The sequence below is a fragment of the Thunnus thynnus genome, chromosome 7, assembly GCF_963924715.1.
Source record: "Thunnus thynnus chromosome 7, fThuThy2.1, whole genome shotgun sequence".
Taxonomy (NCBI): Eukaryota; Metazoa; Chordata; class Actinopteri; order Scombriformes; family Scombridae; genus Thunnus; species Thunnus thynnus.
In genome coordinates this window covers 19,498,552-19,517,941 of record NC_089523.1, presented here as the reverse complement: position 1 = coordinate 19,517,941, position 19,390 = coordinate 19,498,552, and the positions used below count along the sequence as shown (strand labels likewise).

General features: G+C 41.1%; 1 protein-coding gene across 1 annotated transcript; it reads left to right on the top strand.

Moving 5' to 3' along the window:
- Positions 1-2,043: 2,043 nt before the first annotated feature.
- strn4 (striatin, calmodulin binding protein 4) lies at positions 2,044-19,168 on the top strand. Its single transcript, XM_067594775.1, has 18 exons — positions 2,044-2,530; positions 9,493-9,596; positions 9,765-9,841; positions 10,006-10,084; positions 10,245-10,430; positions 11,347-11,524; positions 11,677-11,833; positions 12,379-12,474; positions 12,795-12,913; positions 13,020-13,195; positions 13,363-13,410; positions 13,514-13,635; positions 13,760-13,927; positions 14,017-14,157; positions 14,250-14,348; positions 14,440-14,526; positions 15,082-15,270; positions 15,938-19,168. Exons 1-17 carry the CDS (start codon positions 2,222-2,224, stop codon positions 15,249-15,251), a joined length of 2,316 nt encoding a protein of 771 aa, XP_067450876.1. The 5' UTR covers positions 2,044-2,221; the 3' UTR covers positions 15,252-15,270; positions 15,938-19,168.
- The last annotated feature ends 222 nt before the right edge of the window (positions 19,169-19,390 follow it).

Here is a 19,390-nt window from a genome sequence, read left to right as displayed (position 1 = left end):
ACTTTTGGTGAACATAAAAAAGCTGATATCTTCAACCAGCAACTGTCCATCTGATATTCTACCACTTCTTTGCAATATATAATTTATTTTGTATATTTTGTATTTATATATACAGTATATATTTGATAGCTCTAATACTTCCAACCGTTCCTCCGTCCAATTAGACCATTTGTTGAAAGAGAAAATAAATATGATTATATCATAGATCTATATGTCACAAAAATAGCATTGTGTTGCAGATTTCTACTTTCCAAAGTTCATTTTCCTGTTCTTTCTTCCATATTTTCCCATCAGTGGTATAATGTGAAAGATGAAGAATAGGTCAGATGGTTTATTATTTTTAAGTTGATTCCCTCACTTCAGAAGATTAGCTGATATTGGTGTCAGTGCCATTAATGGTGCTTTGCTTAATTTGGCCAAGTTCATTTTATTCAAGTCTAATTGATTATTCGCCTCCAACAAAACTATGATTTTGTCATGCTGAGGGGCCTGCTTTAAATCAGAATCGACTGTATTCACCAACTGTAAACATACAAGTAATTTGACTCTAGTTTAATAAACATATGAATCCCCAAAAGCAGATGTAGCCAGCAGCTACAGTAGAGCAGTGGTTCTCAAACTTTTTCACATCAAAGACCCCCAAACTGACAAGAATTAAACCACAGACCCTCATTTGATAAGAGTTGTCCCAGGGTCCCCCATCTGATAAGATTTTTGCCTTTAGATGTTTTATTACAAAAAGTGTATGAAACCCATGACCAAAATAATCATACATTCTGTTATTGTGTTACTTATAGATGGAATTATAGTGGAAATAATTTATTCCCCTTTTTGCTCGGGACAAGTGGAACCCCCCTCAAGGACTCCTGGGGGTCGCCAGACCCCACTTTGAGAACCACTGCTGTATAGTTTTGTCCTTGTCCTTGACCGGTCCTGTGAATATTTTTCAATGAAAATTAAAACCGGAAACAGTGTTGCGGATAATTATGTCTAACTTCATGGATCTCAAAAATTCCTTGCTCACAAAATGGCAGGAAATGAACTCCCCTTGCGACATGTTCATTGTGTATTACAGAAAACATGGCCCTTTATTTGTCACCCACATTGGGCATTTCCTTCAGCAAACACAGAGAGGAGGAAACAGATCTGGGATTTACAAAATAAGAGTCGCAGCCTTTTATGTAAACACTGGCTTTGTGCAGAATGTACTCAGAACCTTTACTTAAGTAAAAGTAGTAATACTTCAATGTAAAACTAGTCCATTACAAGTAAAATTTCTGCATTTAAAACCCTGCTTAAGTAAAGTACAGAAGTATTATAAGTTAAATTTACTTTAAGTATTAAATGAAAATGTACTTGTTTTGCAGAAACTCACCCCCTGTGACTGATATATTATATACATTTAATACAGTACAATACTAATACTGAAGCATCAATGGTTTCCAACCTAGAGGTTGGGATCGTCCAAAGGGTCACCAGATAAATCTGAGGGGTCGTGAGATGATTAATGGGGGAGGAAAGAAGAAAAAACAAAATTCTGTTGCACAAATCTGTTTTCAGTTTTTGGAATTTTTCTCTATTCTTTTGATTTTTGGTGAAATATTGGATCACTTGAACATTTATTGAAATGAAACCACGTGAGGATAAAACGTCTCTTAAGTGGGACTGCTTACAACTACATCTGAAACATGACAAGGACAAAAATGGTTAGGAGCTTAAAGATGTCAAATAAATGTAGTAGAGTAGTAGAGGAGTAGAAAGTACAATATTTCCCTCTGAAATGTAGTGGAGTGGAAGTATAAAGTAGCATCAAATGGAAATACTCAAGTAAAGTACAAGTACTTGTATTCAACTACAGTATTTGAGCAAATGTACTTAGTTACCTTCCACCACCGGTTTTGTCCGATAGCCATTTAATAGCCGTATTTTTGTGTTGCTGCAATAAGTTTATGTTATGTTCTGCTTAATGAGGCCACGCTGTTAGAAATAATGATTTTGACGGCGTTTTGTCTTGAAGGTTTGAAAGCGGAAGTGTAGTATTTTACCAACTGAATAGTAATTTTGCTCTGTGCGCGTGAGAAAAGGAAGAAAGGAGGGTAGGTTATAGTGAAGTGCTCCTGGGCTGGAAGAAGGGAACGGGGTACTTTTTTTATTATTATTATTGTTCGTACACTCTGCCCGTTTCCATCTTCTTATCCTGGCGAAAGGTTGAACGGTTAAAATGGAGGCGGACAGATCCGGCGGAGGACCAAACCCGAACTCCGGAGGCGGCAGCAGCGGAGCGGGGCGCAACCCAAACGGGCCCAAAGCAGCACCGGGCCAGTCGATATCAGCTGCGGCGACCGGGCCGATGGCAGCAGCGGCGGCAGCAGCAGCAGCCGGGGCCATGCCCGGATCGTCGCAGTCTCGGGAGCTACAGGACGGGGACTCGGGTATGACGCTTCCTGGGATCCTGCACTTCATCCAGTACGAGTGGGGACGTTTCCAGGCCGAGAAATACCGCTGGGAGGCTGAGAGAGACGAACTCAGGGTAAATGTGTTTATTATTTAGCCTGCGTTTGCAACGCTAACGCCGGATAAAGGCCAGGACGGACATTGTAGTAGCTTCTTTAGTGGTGCTTTGTGACAGTGCCCTGTAGTCTATCAGATTCAGAATGACAAAATGCTAACGGGCTAACGTTACACCATATCATATTGTACTGACCAGGGTCTATTATTACTAGACAATCAATTCAAATATATGAGCTGTATGACCTCCAGGTAGTGATCACCAAAAGCCAAACAACCACCAGTAGCTTATAAACATAAAATAAACAGTATTTTCAGTAACTATTAATGTACGCCTTTTCGTTTGTAAATAGCCATTATCCACAATCAATTACAATCCATTCAGTGATATACATACCATGGAATTAGATGATAAAGGTTTATGATATCTTGCAAAAGCAAGCAAGTTATCATACAAATAAAAAAGGTAGGTAAACAGAGTTGAGGTGTGGCTACCTTGCAGTGTCTGTCTGATATCAATGTAGGTACATATCAAAGACATGCCTGAACCAGATTCCTTTCAAGGTGGACTGTATTTATGGCTTACCTGGAAACATAGTTTGTTAATATACAATTATCCAGTTTCCATACCCCATAGGGACAAATCATAAGTAATCTGTGGCTGTGCTGTCGTGGCTAGAAGATGATGGCAGTGTCAGACACACAGCTGTGAGTTCCCTTTGAAATCACTACATCTGAGAAGTGTCAGCAATTGGTGCCCTCAGTTGTCAAAACCGGGGTGCTCACTTGAGGAGATTCCAAACTAAAATTAAAATTAGTTTGATGTTACTGTTATTTTATTCACAAAACAATTGGCACAATGAGAGAACGTGATCAGGGTGACCTTTGAAGGTAGGTTGCACTCTCTTCATGCACACCGCAGACAGAAGTTTTTGCACTGAATCACATCACATTACAGCTAAAATCCCGTCCAATGGAATTCATTAGTACATAATCTTGACAGATAGTGGTCTATAGTCAAATGTGTGTTTGTCAGGAAATCAAAATGTTGGTGTTTTGATTGAGGGTTTGTCCCACAGATGGATTAGTCAGTGGTGTGGTACATGAAGTTGACTGATGATATGTTATGAAGTTGTACTTTTAAGCATCATACATACTTTTTTGACCGTCCATGATTGACCATTATCAGAATCTGTGAAATAGCAAGAAAACTCTTTGTAAACGTGTGTGTAACTGCCATAGAAAAGTCCTTGAGCAAGGCATGAATCCCCTAATAGCCCCAGTTATTCAACAGAAGACAGAGGTTGCACTGTGCAACTCTCTTGCATGCATGTGTGCAACTGTGTGAGGCAGAACATTGCTAGACAGGATTGTGCTTACTCATCAGATTGTTCCAGGATTAAGAAAAGGTTAGAAAAACATACACACATACGAAGATGTTTTCGCTCTGCGTTTGGGTTGAAGTATGGTTCATCTCTTCATTCCTAAATCCATATGTGGTCTTCCTCTTGTGACCACAGTTTGCTTGTAATTAAGCCTATGACCTATCTTATGGAGTTCACCAGTTTGACAAAACCACAGAAAAAAACATATCATTGCCTCTCCTCTGTCACCCTGCCTCTCACTTTCCCTTCAATTCAAACCTATGCAGTTATAAATAGGAGCGTCATAAAATATGGATGAACAATAACAAAGTGGCTGTGCTCGCTGCTTTTATGGGCGCATGTATAGAGGAGTGGGAGTGGAAGTCAGAAACAGGCCATCGCCATGTCCAACATGCCATTAGAGCTCAGTGTGGAACTTTGTTTTGTGTGTGCGTAGTTGTTGCACATGGTCTGGTTTCACGGGTACAATTAGCACCACGTCCTGTACTGAGAGAAAGAGAGGATCACTGGAGTGCCAGACTGAAAAAAATGACCTAGCTTACATTTAAACACCCACAGGCCACAGCCCTCTGGCTTTTGTTGCCAGCATGCTCACAGAGCTCTCAACATGCCGGTTAGCATGGCCCCAAGCCATGTCCTGTACCGTTAACAGCATTCTGTACATGTGTCTGCTCACATGTCAACTACACATGACATTTAAAGCATCCACGACTTTTAAAAGCTAGTTATGAGAGCTACTCGCAAAATCTCAGACATCATTGGCACCAATATTTGACAGAGAGCTAACACTACCATCGTATAACTGTGTGACATTTTGTTGGAATGTCCATGATTGTAGCCTAGCATGTCACACATGTGCTGGCTGTGAATGTGTTTTCGGTGTGAAAAGCCACCTGTGGTGCTGTGTCTCCAGTGACAGGCCAGGAATGAAGGCCCTCCCTGCTCAGGGTCAGGTGGGACGTCCCAGCATGACCACTGGGCAGCAGCACAGGGGACAGGTGGCAGTGGCCTTGTACTTCTCTCCTTCAGACACACAAGAAGCTTTTCCCTTTGTATTTCATCAACTTGCACCAGTGCTGTACTGTCTTTCATCAGCCGTGTTGTCATTAGCTTGTTTTTGCCTTATCTTCATTAAAATTTAATAGACAAACAGACCAAGTCACTATACTTACTCCACAGGGAACAGGGCAGACCTCTACCTGCCCCTCTTTGTATTATTTTCATTTTAAGCTATTTAATTTTATTAACAGTGTCAGTAGTTGTGTAGAATAGATTACTGGTGACCCAGATGACATCACTTCCTGTGGCTCAGAGGGCCCCTGGGTACACATCTCTAATTAATAGCTTTGCGCTCTCAGCCATGACACACATATGACATCCATATGTAATGCATTATTACAGTGCGTGCCTCCCACCCACGCAGACTCACAGTGCTGCTGGTATTAAGTGTTTTTTAAGTATTTTATCTTTTTCTTTCTACTTTTCTATAGACAATTTTCTTTTTGTTGTTGTGTCTCTCAGCTTCATTCCTCTGAATCTTGAAAAGCTCACAATTAGAGTTTTCCTCTTTCATTTAAACACATTCACAACATACAGTTCTTTTTTCTTCCTCATGCTTATCAAGCATCTTCTATTCTAACTTGCGCAGCAAGCCCAACTCTTTGGAATGGGACTAAATGCTACACACAGACACACACATACACACACACACACACACACACACTCAACACACTCAAACACACTCCATCAAAGCACCCTGTCCCAGAAAAGTTCATTGCTCTACTTGTTGGCTCATGGATTCTATCTCGGGTATGAAGGGATGAGGAGATGGAGGGTGGCCAGCAGAGGAGGAAAGCTGCCCTTGACCCTGTTCTGCAGCTAGCAGAGAGAGACTAACGTAGAAGGCTAAATGTGTCAGCTCTCCATGCTTCAACAAACTCTGGAAAGGTCAGCAGCGGTAGGCCACATGGAGGGAAATCCACCCACAGGAAGGAGAGATCAGATGGCACAACAGGTTTGCTTGCAACAAGGTTTCTTTGTACTTTAGGCTTTGTTAGTTTACCAACATAATACAAAGAAAATAGCCGCAGAGTCATTGTTAGCAGGGCTGTATTAAGTGACACTCGACCAACATAATTCCCTTTGTCACTCCTCAACTTCGGCTGGTTTTAATTATGAATGATATTTTACTGAGGTGTGATTTTTCTAGTGATGTATTTTGGGAACTGTTAGAGGCATCTCATCTATTGTTGCCCTTAGTAAGTATCAGTCTCTCAGTAAGAACACATACTCTCTTTTAGCTGATGAATGGACCGCCCAGTCTCACTTTTGCCAGCCCGGATCCCACACATGAGTAAAAACAAGCACGTCCCAATCTGAACCAGGGAAAGGGCAGAATAACAAAGATCAACAGAAGCTGAAAACAGTACAAATGTGACGTCTCCTCATCTCATTGCTGTAGTCTGATGAAACGCAGTGTACTCAGAAATGTCCAGGGTCGGACAGGGACAAAAAAACATCCCTGGACTTTTTAACACACAGACTGGGGGGGTGGGGCATTCACTCTTGGGGATGCATCTCTCTCGCTCTTGTTTTTGTATAATGGGCTGCTGAAGCAGCCCACATAGTGCTCAAGCGGCCCACATAGCAACCGTCCCACCAGGATTTCTCCCAGTGCTCGTGATGGCCAGTCTGACTCTGGAAAAGTCTTGTATACACCTTCATAGAGCTTTTAGTGTAAGGATGTCCCACCAGCTGATAGATTCAGAGCTACATTTGTTCTTGCTCCTAAGAAAACCATTGTGTACTTTGGTTATTAATGTACTCAAACATCATATTTTACCATTTGAACCCTTAACCCTACCACTTCCGAAAAGAAATAGTGTAGAAAGGAGGAACAAGTAAAACAAGGTTAGAACCAAAGAAAGGGTAAATATCTGACTAGAAATGACCTAGAGCAACAAACGTTTTGACACACTGATTCCTCTGTTTTGACTATATTTATGTATCTGCCTCAGTGTGTTCCCATTGTCATGTGGATATTTGTGTGTGTATGCATGCAGCCTTGCTTCTCTCTTGGCTGACATAGCCATGTCAGAGATTCGAGGTTTCAGACACCAGTGGGAACCTGTCCGTCTAGCAACACAGCATGACACTGGCACACAGGGGTGTGATGGTTATCTGTTTGTGTGAGCAGGTTGTAGCTCGTCTGTGTGTGAGTAGGAGTAGAAGTGCGTGCCCTGCCCCTTAAGGGTGAAGTTAGTAGACACATTCCACTTGGAGGTGGAAATTACAAAGCACTTTGCTGGGTCAAATAAATGTCTTTGGTTCAGTAAAAAGATTTATAGTCACTGACTGTTGAGTTTATTTGGCTTTTTTAAACTTCCCCCATCACTATTCATAATACTGTGACATGCTGTTAATTTGGTCAGTACATTGTGTTAAAGATTTGTTCGATCATGTGCAGAAGACCTCATAGTCCACCTTTGCCCCTCTTTTGAATATGATTGGTTTTACCCAAGTTTATGTCCTCTTCTTGACCCTCAGCAGACCACTGTATCAGAACAGTTCACATTTTATCATCATTATTGTGGAGGCAAGGTCAAGCTTGAATGTTACACATATTGATATAAGATAATGTAGCTATTTAGTCCTGAAAATGTGTGTTTTTTTTCATTTTTATCTATGTTCCATCTGTTTTTCAACCATTTATATAAGCCAGTATATAATGTACTTGCTGTTTTCTGATATCTGAATGCACACTATGACACTGCTGTGCTGTATTTTAGCATGTTCACATTTGATCATGTCAGACTGGAACAAGTGTTTCAGCTTGTTTGAAATGTACAAACACAGTATTGTCTCCGCCATTACAAAACTAAGCTACAACTTCACAATTGCTACTTGTGTGCAGCTGGAGATGGTTAGCTTAGCTTAGCAGCGGTTGCGACTAACTTTATGTTAGCTACTTTAATCAACCAAATTATATATAGTTGCATTGTTATTTATTCAAGAGCAAGCCAATTTTCTACTGTTTCACTAGTCTTCCTAACTTGTTAAATGAATTCAGTACTTTTCTACCCATCCTTTCAGTGCTCCTTACACATAAACTCAGTTAATTATTTAGTTATTTTACTTATTTTAAGGTTCTTATATCATCTGCAAGAACTAAACTGCTCCTCATTGGTTATGCCAAGTATAAACTATATAAAGTTATCTGTATTTCACAACCTTAGATCATGCTTGCAGTGTTGACATGCTCGCTTGAACAATTATCTCCAAAATTCTCAGATAAGCGTATAAAATCACATTGCATTAATCAGGATTACTCAGCAGCAGCAGCAGCAAGGTTTGCTTGGCAGATTATCCACCAGCCCTCCTAGCTGGTTACGTGACTGTGTCTATGTGTGTGCGCTTTCCTGGGTGATTGACTACCCTCTCAAGTAGACCGAGTGCCTGCCCCATGAGATAGTGTTTTTAGACTGTTCTAGTTTTACAGAACTGCGTATGCGTGTGGGGGCAGACTTGTGGACACAGACAGGGTGTGCAGAGGAGAAATGGACTGTAAAACAAGCAGTATTAATGCTCCAGCACCACTTGGCACAGAGAGAGAAAGAGAGGGAGAGAGTGAAAATACAGAACTGTTATGCCTGCAGTCACCTGCATGCAAACCATGAGAGTACCCTAAACGGGGATAAGCCACATTATTTTACTTCTAACTTGAATTAATGTTTTTTTATTTTTATTTTTTTTACTGGGGCATTTTTTCCTCCATCCAGTAGAGGGCAGGATGTTTGTTGCCATGTGTGGACCACTGTTTTGCTCCAAAACTGCCCACTGTGAAGCATCATCTTGTGTAAAACACAGATGCTTTAAGCCTTTGTTGTAAATATGAGTGCTGTAAATTTTTCATCTAGTCCCACAGCCTTTTCATGTCTCTGTCAAGACAAGTCTTACCATAAGATGGCTTACCCAGGGGAAGACGTTGCCTAAAGATAGTCCTCATCAAAACCTGACAGTGTTGTCACTCTGCGATCTCTCATTATCACTTTTTTTTTTCTTCCTACAAAATCCTTTAATTGTTTGACAAATCAATGAAGGGGCTGTTCTTTCTCAAGGTTCAAAATTCTATCAGTTCAGTGAGGAAGGAAACGGATGGAAAATGAGAGAGGAAGCACGTAAAGGAAGGATGTGTCTTAAATGTAGGTATTTGAATTTGGCCGGTCCGTGTCTTGTTTTTCCTCTTCTGCAGATGCACAGTGAGGCCTTGGTTAGGAGAAGTTAAAAATAAGAGCCCTGTTCCACAACCCTCTACTTACATGTATTCCTCTGGGTTCTCGGAAGTCATGTTTGTTATGCTTGTCACATCAGACTTTTCTCCTTTGCGTTCACGGTCTCTGCTTGTGATGTCTGTTGATATCAAATGCTTTACTCACTTGCCTTAATTGAGACAGCACGCTTTTTTTTTAAATCCATTCCACTGCAGTTAGGGTGTCAGTGTAAATTGATTTGGCGAACATATATGGCTGAGTGGTTCCGGTATGCCTTTCTGAAAGTACTTTGTGTGTTGCTTACCATTTGTATGTGTGTGTGTTTTCAGGCTCAGGTGGCGTTCCTACAGGGTGAGAGGAAAGGGCAGGAGAATATGAAACAGGACCTGGTAAGGCGGATCAAAATGCTGGAGTACGCCCTAAAACAAGAGAGGTAAGACAAAACGCCAGGAAATTACCTCCTTCTGTCTCTGTCTCCTTATGTCTGTTATCCATTCAGCCTAATGTTTTACATGCTTTAGGAATATTGATTTGATAGTCAAAGATTTCTCTTGTATTTGCCTATAATGGTTCCCTCGTGTGGTCTGTTGTGGGATTGCAGGTCTAAGCACCAAAAGCTGAAGACAGGAAACGACCAGAGTCCAGGAGACAAGAAACCAGAGACAGAGGCAGAGCAACGTATGTTGTTCACCCAAGCCCCTTATACTCCCTGCTATTTGGAAATAATGTAGAATTACTGCTGTTGGATTTTTTCCTGTGGCTGTACTGTTAGAGCAAGTTTTTTACTTTTTCTGCTCATGCCTTGCTGTTGCATTACTATTGACCAATCTTATTTTCTTTAGTTCCCAATGGGCCCGCTGAGTCAGACTCTGAGCCAGCCAATCAGATGTCCTGGAAGGAGGGACGTCAGCTACTACGCAAGTAAGCCTCCTCCGTCATCAGCTCCTTTTATCTCAGTGCCATACTAATGTGCTCTATCAGTATTAAAATTGCTTATCATTGGTATTAAAAATGTAATCAACTAGAAGGAGCAATTTATATGGGTGCATATTTATTTATGTGCATTTCCCTGTGAATGTAGATATCTTGAGGAAGTGGGCTATTCAGACACCATCCTGGACATGCGTTCAAAGCGTGTGCGCTCTCTGCTCGGGCGGAGCAGCCCCGAGTCCAACGGGCCTCCACCATCTGAAGCCTCCCCTGAGCCTGAGCCCCGGGCAGGTGGAGAGTCCTTGTTGGTCAGACAGATAGAGGAACAAATCAAGAGGTGAGACTGTGCAATCAGATGCTCTCTCTCTCTCTCTCTCTGACACACACACACACACACATGCACAAATACTGTTACTCCACAGAAAGGAAGTGATGACACAGCCAACACCCATGTTGTGCAGCACAAGAAAAAAAACATGTCACTGTCTGTGGGAGAAACAAAAGATTGACGTACCTTGATTTCATTATCAGTATTTTGTGGGGAATTTGAAAATGGCGTATTAAAGGTGTACCTTTATAAACAATAGTACACCCATAGAATTTTACCACTCAGCTTTTGATCATTAATAACATCATTGCTGAACATTCCTGGGCGAGGCTGCTTTGTGAGTTGCAGCCATGTGCATTTGTCTGTACAAGCAGAAATGTGAAGACAGTGAAACAATAGCACATCCTAATCTCAATAGCCAACAGAACAAGATGCAGAAAAGATGTGTAAAACGGAGGGCATCCTCCATCATGTCGACATGGTAAGATTTCAAAAATAGTGAAATCTATATTTGGAAGCATGTTTACGTGCCTGTTATTGGAAACATACATTATATTGCCACCTGAAGATGAAACCTTAGAGTAGAAATATAGTATCCTTTGGGTAGTTTTATCAAAATTATATGTGTATTTCCTGTAGAAAAGTCATAAAACTGGATGATGAAACCTTCTGTTAGATTTACAAGTTGTTAAAGTTATCTAAATTTTTAATAGAGTTCTTGTACTTGTAAAAATGTATTCAGATAACATTACCAAAACCATGGCTATAATGTAATGTAGATTTTTATTGCCAAAATTTTAAGAATATATCAACAAATAGTATAATTCAGGTCATGCTGCCTCACACTATAAGGTGTCCTAAATAAACTTTTTGTCCTTATACTTTAATGTGGACTGGAGAAACTAAAGTATGTGTCTATTTGTAGGAATGCGGGCAAGGAAAGCTCTAAGGAACGTTTGGGTGGCTCAGTGCTCGATAAGATTCCCTTCCTGCATGGCTGCGAGGATGATGATGAAGACGACAGCGACGAAGAAGATGACTTCCAAGGCATGGCCACCGACTGCATCGATGGACCTCGAAAGAACAAGAAGTCTCGTGTAAAGGTGCGATTAATGATTCGACATGAAATCAGGAAGAGAATAAAGATTGATTGACAAAATGTTTGTCAATCAACACACTAATTTATAGTTATGACCTCTGAAAGTAACCTTGCTTTTCTCTGTGTCTGTGTTTCTCTCTGTCGCTCTGTGTCCAGATGGGTTCAGAGCCTATGACCACAGACCTGGACCCCGAGGACGAGGAGGATGAAGATGACTCAGAAGATGCCCTCAGTGAATTTGACTTCCTGGGCTCGGGGGAGGATGGGGAGGGGGCGGGAGAGGCCCGGATCTCTGGGGACGGACGGGAGTTAGGTACGCTGTTGCCATAGCAACACCATCAGCACCAGCACTGCCAGAATCACTGCCACCAGTGTATCTGTCTTTTCCTGCCCCCCTTGCTCACCTTTTTATCTTTTACTTCTCATTGTGTCTTGGCATCTCTTCTTGTCAATAAAACCAACCTCTTTTCCCAACCACCTGTCTCTCTGTCCTGTTTCACGAGCTTGTCAGTCTGTGACTCTTTAGCGTTGTGTAGCTGTCATCTCTATCTGTAGACATATTCTCTGTGGTCCGGGGTCATTTCAAAGGTTATCACGCATGCTGCCTTCTCTTTTTATATGTCCACATTTCATTCTTTGAGTCATATTTACACTGTAGTCCTGCACTTTTATTGATTTCATCCTCTCACAAAAAGAGTCTTTTAAAGTTCTGTGTGTCATGTATTAAGAGTGAAGTCTATCTTTTTGCCACTTTCTACATTTGTCTGTCTCATTTGTCCATCTGTTGGCCTCTCCGCCCTTCCTCCACCTCTCTGCATGACTGGATGTGTTGTGTCTCTTTCCTCTTGCCGGGTTCAGAGAACCGCAGGAACAAGTTACAAGGCATGATGTCGGACTTCCCCCCTAAACCTACCCCGCCCCCCTCTGTATCGGGACAGGCTCGCTCCGGGGAAGGTAAGACTTCCCAACCAAATATGCCCCATAGAAAACCAGACTATGCACTGTCTCCCTTGAATCCCACACACATGATTGTAGCTTAGACATTAAATCTCAAATTTAGATGCAGTCTTGTTTAAAAGCGTGCGGGGGTACACAACTATAAACGTTTCCTCTGGTACACAGTGTGGGAGTAAGGAAACAGGTTGCATGGACTTTTGCCATGGAGATCTAAGATTCGTTGCTATATTTTACTGTTATCCCAGCTTGTATTTATAGGAGCCGTGACGTGAAATTGCAGAAGTGACTCTTGTGCTTTTCCGCCTCCAAACCTGCAGGTGGCGCCCTGGGTTTCTCCTCTGATGTCTTCATTATGGATGCCGTTGGAGGAGGAGACATGAACCTGGGTGAATTGGCTGATCTCACTGTTGCCAACGACAACGATCTCTCCATGGATGTAATTACACTTTTTTTCACTTCAGTACACAGGATATAACTCAACCTTCATGAGCACACTCAGAATATGTCGGATGTGTGATCTTTGTAAATGTGTGTGCTGTCAGATGCAGGATAACAGGGAGGAGTTTAAGAAGACATGGAACCCTCGATTCACACTACGCAGCCACTTCGACGCCATCCGCGCATTGACCTTTCACCCCAGCCAAGCGGTGCTGCTCACAGCCTCAGAGGATGGAACATTAAAACTGTGGAACCTCAACAAGGCCATGCACTCCAAAAAGTAAGAATCACCTTGAAGGAAATGAAAAACAAGGACTTAACTTATTGTATATGTATAACATGCAACTCCAAACGCTTTACAAACAGCAGTAGTGCAGATGTGAACGTGAGATAGAAGCAAAGACGTAAAGCTAAGCAGCAAATTTAAAAGATTGTGTTCCTCCACAGGAACGCAGCGTTAGATGTTGAGCCCATCTACACATTTAGAGCGCACAGGTGAGTTAAGTCTGAAGCATACACACAAACAACTCATGCACAAACCTGTCACTGACATACACAGATACAGTGTAATCTCTGATCCATTTGTCTTTTTGTGTAGTGGTGCTGTTCTGTCACTGACAATGGGTGAGGATGGAGAATCCTGCTACAGCGGAGGTCTGGATGGAACTGTCAGGTGTTGGAAGATGCCAGACCTCAACGTGGATCCTTACGACAACTATGGTCAGTCAGTCTGAACTATATTATTTTATTGTCAGTGAGTAATAATGATATTCTATTTTCCAGTTGTCCTTATCTCTATTTATATTTGATGTTTGTGTGTGTGTGTGTGTGCGTCTTCATGTAGATCCCGGCATTGAGAGCAGTGTGCTGGCAGGCCATGAAGACAGCGTGTGGGGTCTGACTTACTCTGCGGTGCACCATCGTCTTGCCTCATGCTCAGCCGATGGCACCATTCGCCTCTGGGACCCCCAGAACTCGTCTCCCTGCTTGTCTGTCTTCAATAAAGAGAGAGGTAGCCACACATGTTGAGTGTGTACATTTGCATTCAGGCTCTGTAACTGTACACACATGACACATCTTTATCTTGTCTTGTTGTCCCAGAGCACGGCACGCCCACCTCGGTGGCCTTTGTGGCCTCTGATCCCAACCAGGTGGTGGTGTCATTTGATGGTGGTGAGACGCTGCTCTACGACCTCAACACAGAGCAGAGCGTCACAGCACTAGAGACACAGACCAAGGACGGTATGTAGTAGTACGTGGAGTAATATCACCTAAGAGCAGATAAATAAATTAAACATGTGACATTAAAATAAGTTATTTTTCTACCTTTGCAGGCAGTGAACTAATTAACCGCGTGGTCAGCCACCCATCTGAGCCCGTCTCCATCACTGCACACGAGAACCGCACCATCCGCTTCATAGACAACAAGACAGGTATCTGAAAGAGGAGGTTCTCTGTACAGTTTCTCTACTTTTTCTGGGATGTGAATACATATAAATAAGCTTGTTTTGTGTGTTTTTACAGGTAAAGTCGTCCACTCAATGGTGGCCCACCTGGATGCGGTCACCTGTCTTACTACAGACCCCAAAGGCACTTACCTCATCTCTGGCAGTGAGTACCACTCAGCTTTATTATTTCATTTAAACAATGGAGATCTGAACTTGGCTACTCCGAGGACAAAGAGAATGTTGGTTGAATTCAAAATACCACACACTATAAATCTTATTCTCACTTCTCTGCACACTGACCTGCAGTTCAGCTGCTTTTGTTGTAGCTTTTTCATTATTATTATAATAATTATAATTTGTATATCAGTGGGTATTTTCTTAGTCTCTGATTCATAGTTAATTGCCATTTTAAAGAATCAAGTAGACGGAATTAACAAAACACAATCGAAACATTTTTTATGGGCTTAAACTATAAAAGCAGACCACACACCACATCAACTGCACATTTATCATTTATACTACTCAACATAATCAAACCAAACAAAGGAAGGTTCAAATTCTAGATATAATAAAGCAATCAGAAGCCCTTTTTACGATCCTAATAATGGCTAATTGCCCAATATTGCAGTCCAAAGCAAATGCAGTACATAGTGATCTTTGCCCCTCATAACAGTGCTGTGGCTTTTTTTTTTTTTTTTTTTTTTTTGCCCCCCTGCAGGTCACGACTGCTCAGTGCGCCTATGGATGCTCGACAACAGGACGTGCGTGCAGGAGATCACGGCCCACAGGAAGAAGCACGACGAGGCCATTCATGACGTGGCCTTCCACTCTTCCCAGCCCTTCATCGCCAGCGCCGGCGCAGATGCACTTGCCAAGATCTTTGTCTGACAGCACTGCCGTCATTCTGGTGAGAAGGGACAAACAGAAGGGTGAAGCACAGAGGGGCTGGAGTTTACAGTTACTTTGAAATCTGGCAATGCACATAAAGAGGTGCAAGTGAGTGTGAGCTTTCATACAAGTGAACAAGCTGCACAACTCTCCTCCATCATACCCTTTAAAAGAAAAAAAAAAACTAAACACAATATTTAATCTTGACCTATTGTTGGGTAAAAAGGTTGACTCTCCATTTTATGTATGAAATAAAATTTCAGAATAAACAATTTTCATATTTTAAACACACACAGTTAATACAAATCTCTACATACTGTATATAATTTCTAAGTAAATCTACAGTTGACCTCAAAATCTCCTTTTTTTTAACTGAATATCATATTTGAACAGTCTTGGGCTTAAATTGGACAATTAAGAAATCCCTTTTTTGGATCACCTTACCATAAAAACATTTCTCTAAAATGATATTTTGAAGGGTATGAAGCTTGGTATATTGGAGAAAAAAACCTTGTTTTTTCTTATTGCAGTTTATGATTAGATCAAGGATTCGTTTATTTTTAAATCCCCACATTAGATATATTTTTAATTGCATGATAGACAATGTCTTTTGCCTTTTACATTAGTGAAAAGAGCAATTCCACGCAGGTGTTAGTCTAATGTTGTTTTTCTTTTTCTGCCTTTAGAGTCCCACAACCACAACCGGGCCAAAAGAGACTGAAGACTACAGTGGACAAATTTCACCTGCGCTCTCTCACACACACACACACACACACACACACACACACACACACACACAAACACACACACACACACACACACACACTCTTGTCCTGCACCCCACTGGCTGGGTCATTGCCACAGGACGTCACCTCCCCTCAATTCCTCACCGTTTTATGATGCCTCAGTGACTTCTTGTAATACTAATCACACCGCTTTTTTATAACTTTAAAATCCTAGCTGCTCTGTTTTCAAATAATCATGTTTGGAGTAACACTTTTTCTACACTACAATATTCTGTTCTGCGTTTTTTTTTTTTTTTTTTTTCAATCTGCCAGTGATTGTTACAAAGCACTGTGTGTGTGTGTTTGTGTGCTTGAACTGCTGACACTACTCACGCAATTTGTGTTGTAAGAAGAACCACCAAGGAAACACTCACTGCACAGCTCACGCAACGCACAAATGCACCACCACATTTCATTTGAGATCTTTTTTTAATGGTTAACAAATGTTAAATTTCTTGTGGCTAACATACGTATGTAGGCATGACTTAAAACAGTAAGCGTTCCCAGTGTCAGCAGGCAACACCTGACCGACCTCTGCAGCGGGAAATCAATGTATTACATTCCAAAGACTCCATAGAGAGTGTGTGTGGTGTCGTATTTGGAGGTTGGAGAATGTTAAACCTAGTCGTGTGTGAGGAGGCACTAGATAGACGCTAACCAGTGTTGAACAAATAGCTTTAATTTCAACTTTTTCGCCAAGTCTCAATGTACGTCTGAGTATTTTCGTGTCCCCATGATTCTGCCTCTATTTGTGTGTGCGTGACATTAAATGTCACTCTGCTGTACAAGATAAAACATATTCCTACAAATGGGAGGGAATATTATCATCATGATCCATTTCTACAGATGTACAGTTTGAACTCGATTCTGCAGGCTGATGCTCTCACACCACATTAACTAGCTAAAGATAGATATCATGAGAGCACAGTTACAGTCTGTAGACCAGAAGGGGTGTGAGGCCAGTCTGTATGCTCTCAGCAATGATGCTTGACGATGGTGTCATTTGCTGCTTTTTACTGTACAGAAAGTGTGTGTGTATGTGTGTGTGTGTGGGTGTGTGCGCGTGTGTTTGTATATGCACTAGTTAAATCACGGTGCTATGAAAGACCTTGTTAGTCTTGAGTCAGAATCAGGGACCTGTTTCGTGTGTGTGTGTGAGTGTGAGGAAGAGAGACCTACATTGAGTGAATCAACTTTTTAAATGACATTTCATCATTGAATCATTTCATGAACTTGTACTGAGATACTGTGTGGTCACATTTCATTATTAACACTCACTGTTGTATGTTTCTCATCAGAGGGATGTGAATAATGTCGGCCTTTATCGTTTCAAGCTTGAGGAGTGTACAGAGCTGATCTTAGTTATATTACAGTGAGGGCCACCTGGGCTGAAATAGCTTCCTCAGAAGAGAGCTGCTTTTTCATTTCATCTTCAAGTCAGCACCAGTTTGTAGGCGGTGCTCGGTCCTGGCTCGTTGTTATTTATTCAAGCTTTTTTTTTTTTTTTTTTCTTAAAAGAAAAGCTTGACATCACCTTCAGTTGTGTGTCCAGGTGAGGTTCACTCTTGTTATATGACGTGCATCAGTTGCACAGTAGCACGTTACCCGGAGAGCTAACGGTGTGAAGCTGGCCTCATGTGTCCAAAGAGGCATGCTGGGAGAAGTGGCTCCAGGGGAGGAAGATAGAGAGAGAGAAAAAAAAGAATTAAGTTCTTTTTAATTTCAGTCACTTTTGTCATTTCAGATAGGAAAAAAAAAAAAATCTATTGATCTAAGATGTGTGGGGATCAGATGTGACTCAGCAACTGCTATTCTGAACGTAACCCAGACATTGGATAGTTGTAGTGGTAACATGATTCCTTTAGAGAAAAGAGTGGCAAGTCATGGACTACAGTAGTGCAGGAGTATATTTATAATTTTGTAAACACCTTGCACCTGTCTTTCTTTGCGTGCCACATTGTGGAAACTGTAGGACACATGTTTATTGTCGTCCCTTAACAGCTGACCTGACTTCCAGTTACTTGACAGGTAATTTTATCTTATTACCTTGCGAAGACTGATAAAATCTGGTGTTAAATCAGTTGGTTAAGGGGCACCCTCCACCTCTTTAAAGATTACAGGGTCATACAAGGAGTCAGAGGTCAGATTGAGGTGTTCAAAGTAGCCTAGAGGTAAGCACTCCTTTCCTAATCACTGGGGGCACTAGCATTCAGAGTTTTTTCTCATACAGGGTGGAGGATTGTTGTCTGTCTGGAATTAGACTAGATGATACCATGCAACCAGGTAGAAACACATTATTGTACTGCTGCTGGGCATAACGTCCTGTTGTCGCATTTAACTACTTTTTGCTCCACGACATCTGATATTGGATGCGCTGGTTACAGACATGGTGCAGAAATAATGTTTTGCAGGTATTACTTATTTAATCTGGAGGAACTGTAAGCATGGGACATGCTGTGGCTCACAGTTATTTGCTAGTGAGAGTTACTGATGGCCAACTGATGCTTTTTTTCACTCTGAGCTACTACGTCCCCACTCTGAGACAAATCAGTATGACACATCAAAAAAAGAAAGAAATCAAATCAGAGGTTGTACATGATGACTAGAGATGCCATTACGTGCTGTAAATGTCCATCATTTCCTTGTTTTTTTTCTTGCATTTCTTTTCATTGTTTGATTATGAATATGATTATTAAGATGTAAGAATACTGTAGTATCATAAGTGAATCATTCTTCCTTGCTAGGCATAGAAATTGCTTGTGATTGATAATGGCAATGTATAACTTGTAAAAAAGCAAAATGATTAAAAAACCTGAAAAATTAAGAAAAACAAACAAAAAAAATCTGTTACCAGTCAGAGGCCAAGGTAAAGGACTCATTTTTTGTGTTTTTATTTTTTTATTAGCAATTTATCACTGTGTGATATTTTGTACATCATATTAAGCTGTATTCAAACAATTTCCTCTAACTACAAGGGATAAGAGACCTGCTTTTTATTAATTTTGTTTTATTATATATTTTTGAACTGCATTCTAGCTTGTATCAAATGACTTTCTCCTTTTGTTTTACGGGTCCCCTGTTGTATGTCATTAAGAAAGAAAAAAACAAAAAATGAAGATTTTGTACAGTGAATTGAGAGTTGTGTTTTGTGTTGTATTTCTTGCCTTCTAGTCCGAGATTAAAAAAAAAAAAAGTCCTCAGAATACTACTTTTAAAGGAGCACACCAGCAAATTTAGTATTTCACTTCCATGAAGCCAAGCTCCAAAAAAGCAGGATCCTACATTTACTATAATGCAACTCAGTAGCATCTTTTGTTAAACCCTAAATGACAGCTAAAAGGCACAGGCTTTCAT

What these genes read in the sequence shown, in the direction of transcription:
- strn4 (XM_067594775.1), top strand. Translation starts at nt 2,222, where the DNA reads ATGGAGGCGGACAGATCCGGCGGAGGACCAAACCCGAACTCCGGAGGC. An exon ending in AGAGACAGAGGCAGAGCAAC is followed by an intron (nt 9,842 to 10,005) that starts GTATGTTGTTCA and finishes TATTTTCTTTAG; the next exon opens with TTCCCAATGGGCCCGCTGAG. An exon ending in GGACGTCAGCTACTACGCAA is followed by an intron (nt 10,085 to 10,244) that starts GTAAGCCTCCTC and finishes CTGTGAATGTAG; the next exon opens with ATATCTTGAGGAAGTGGGCT.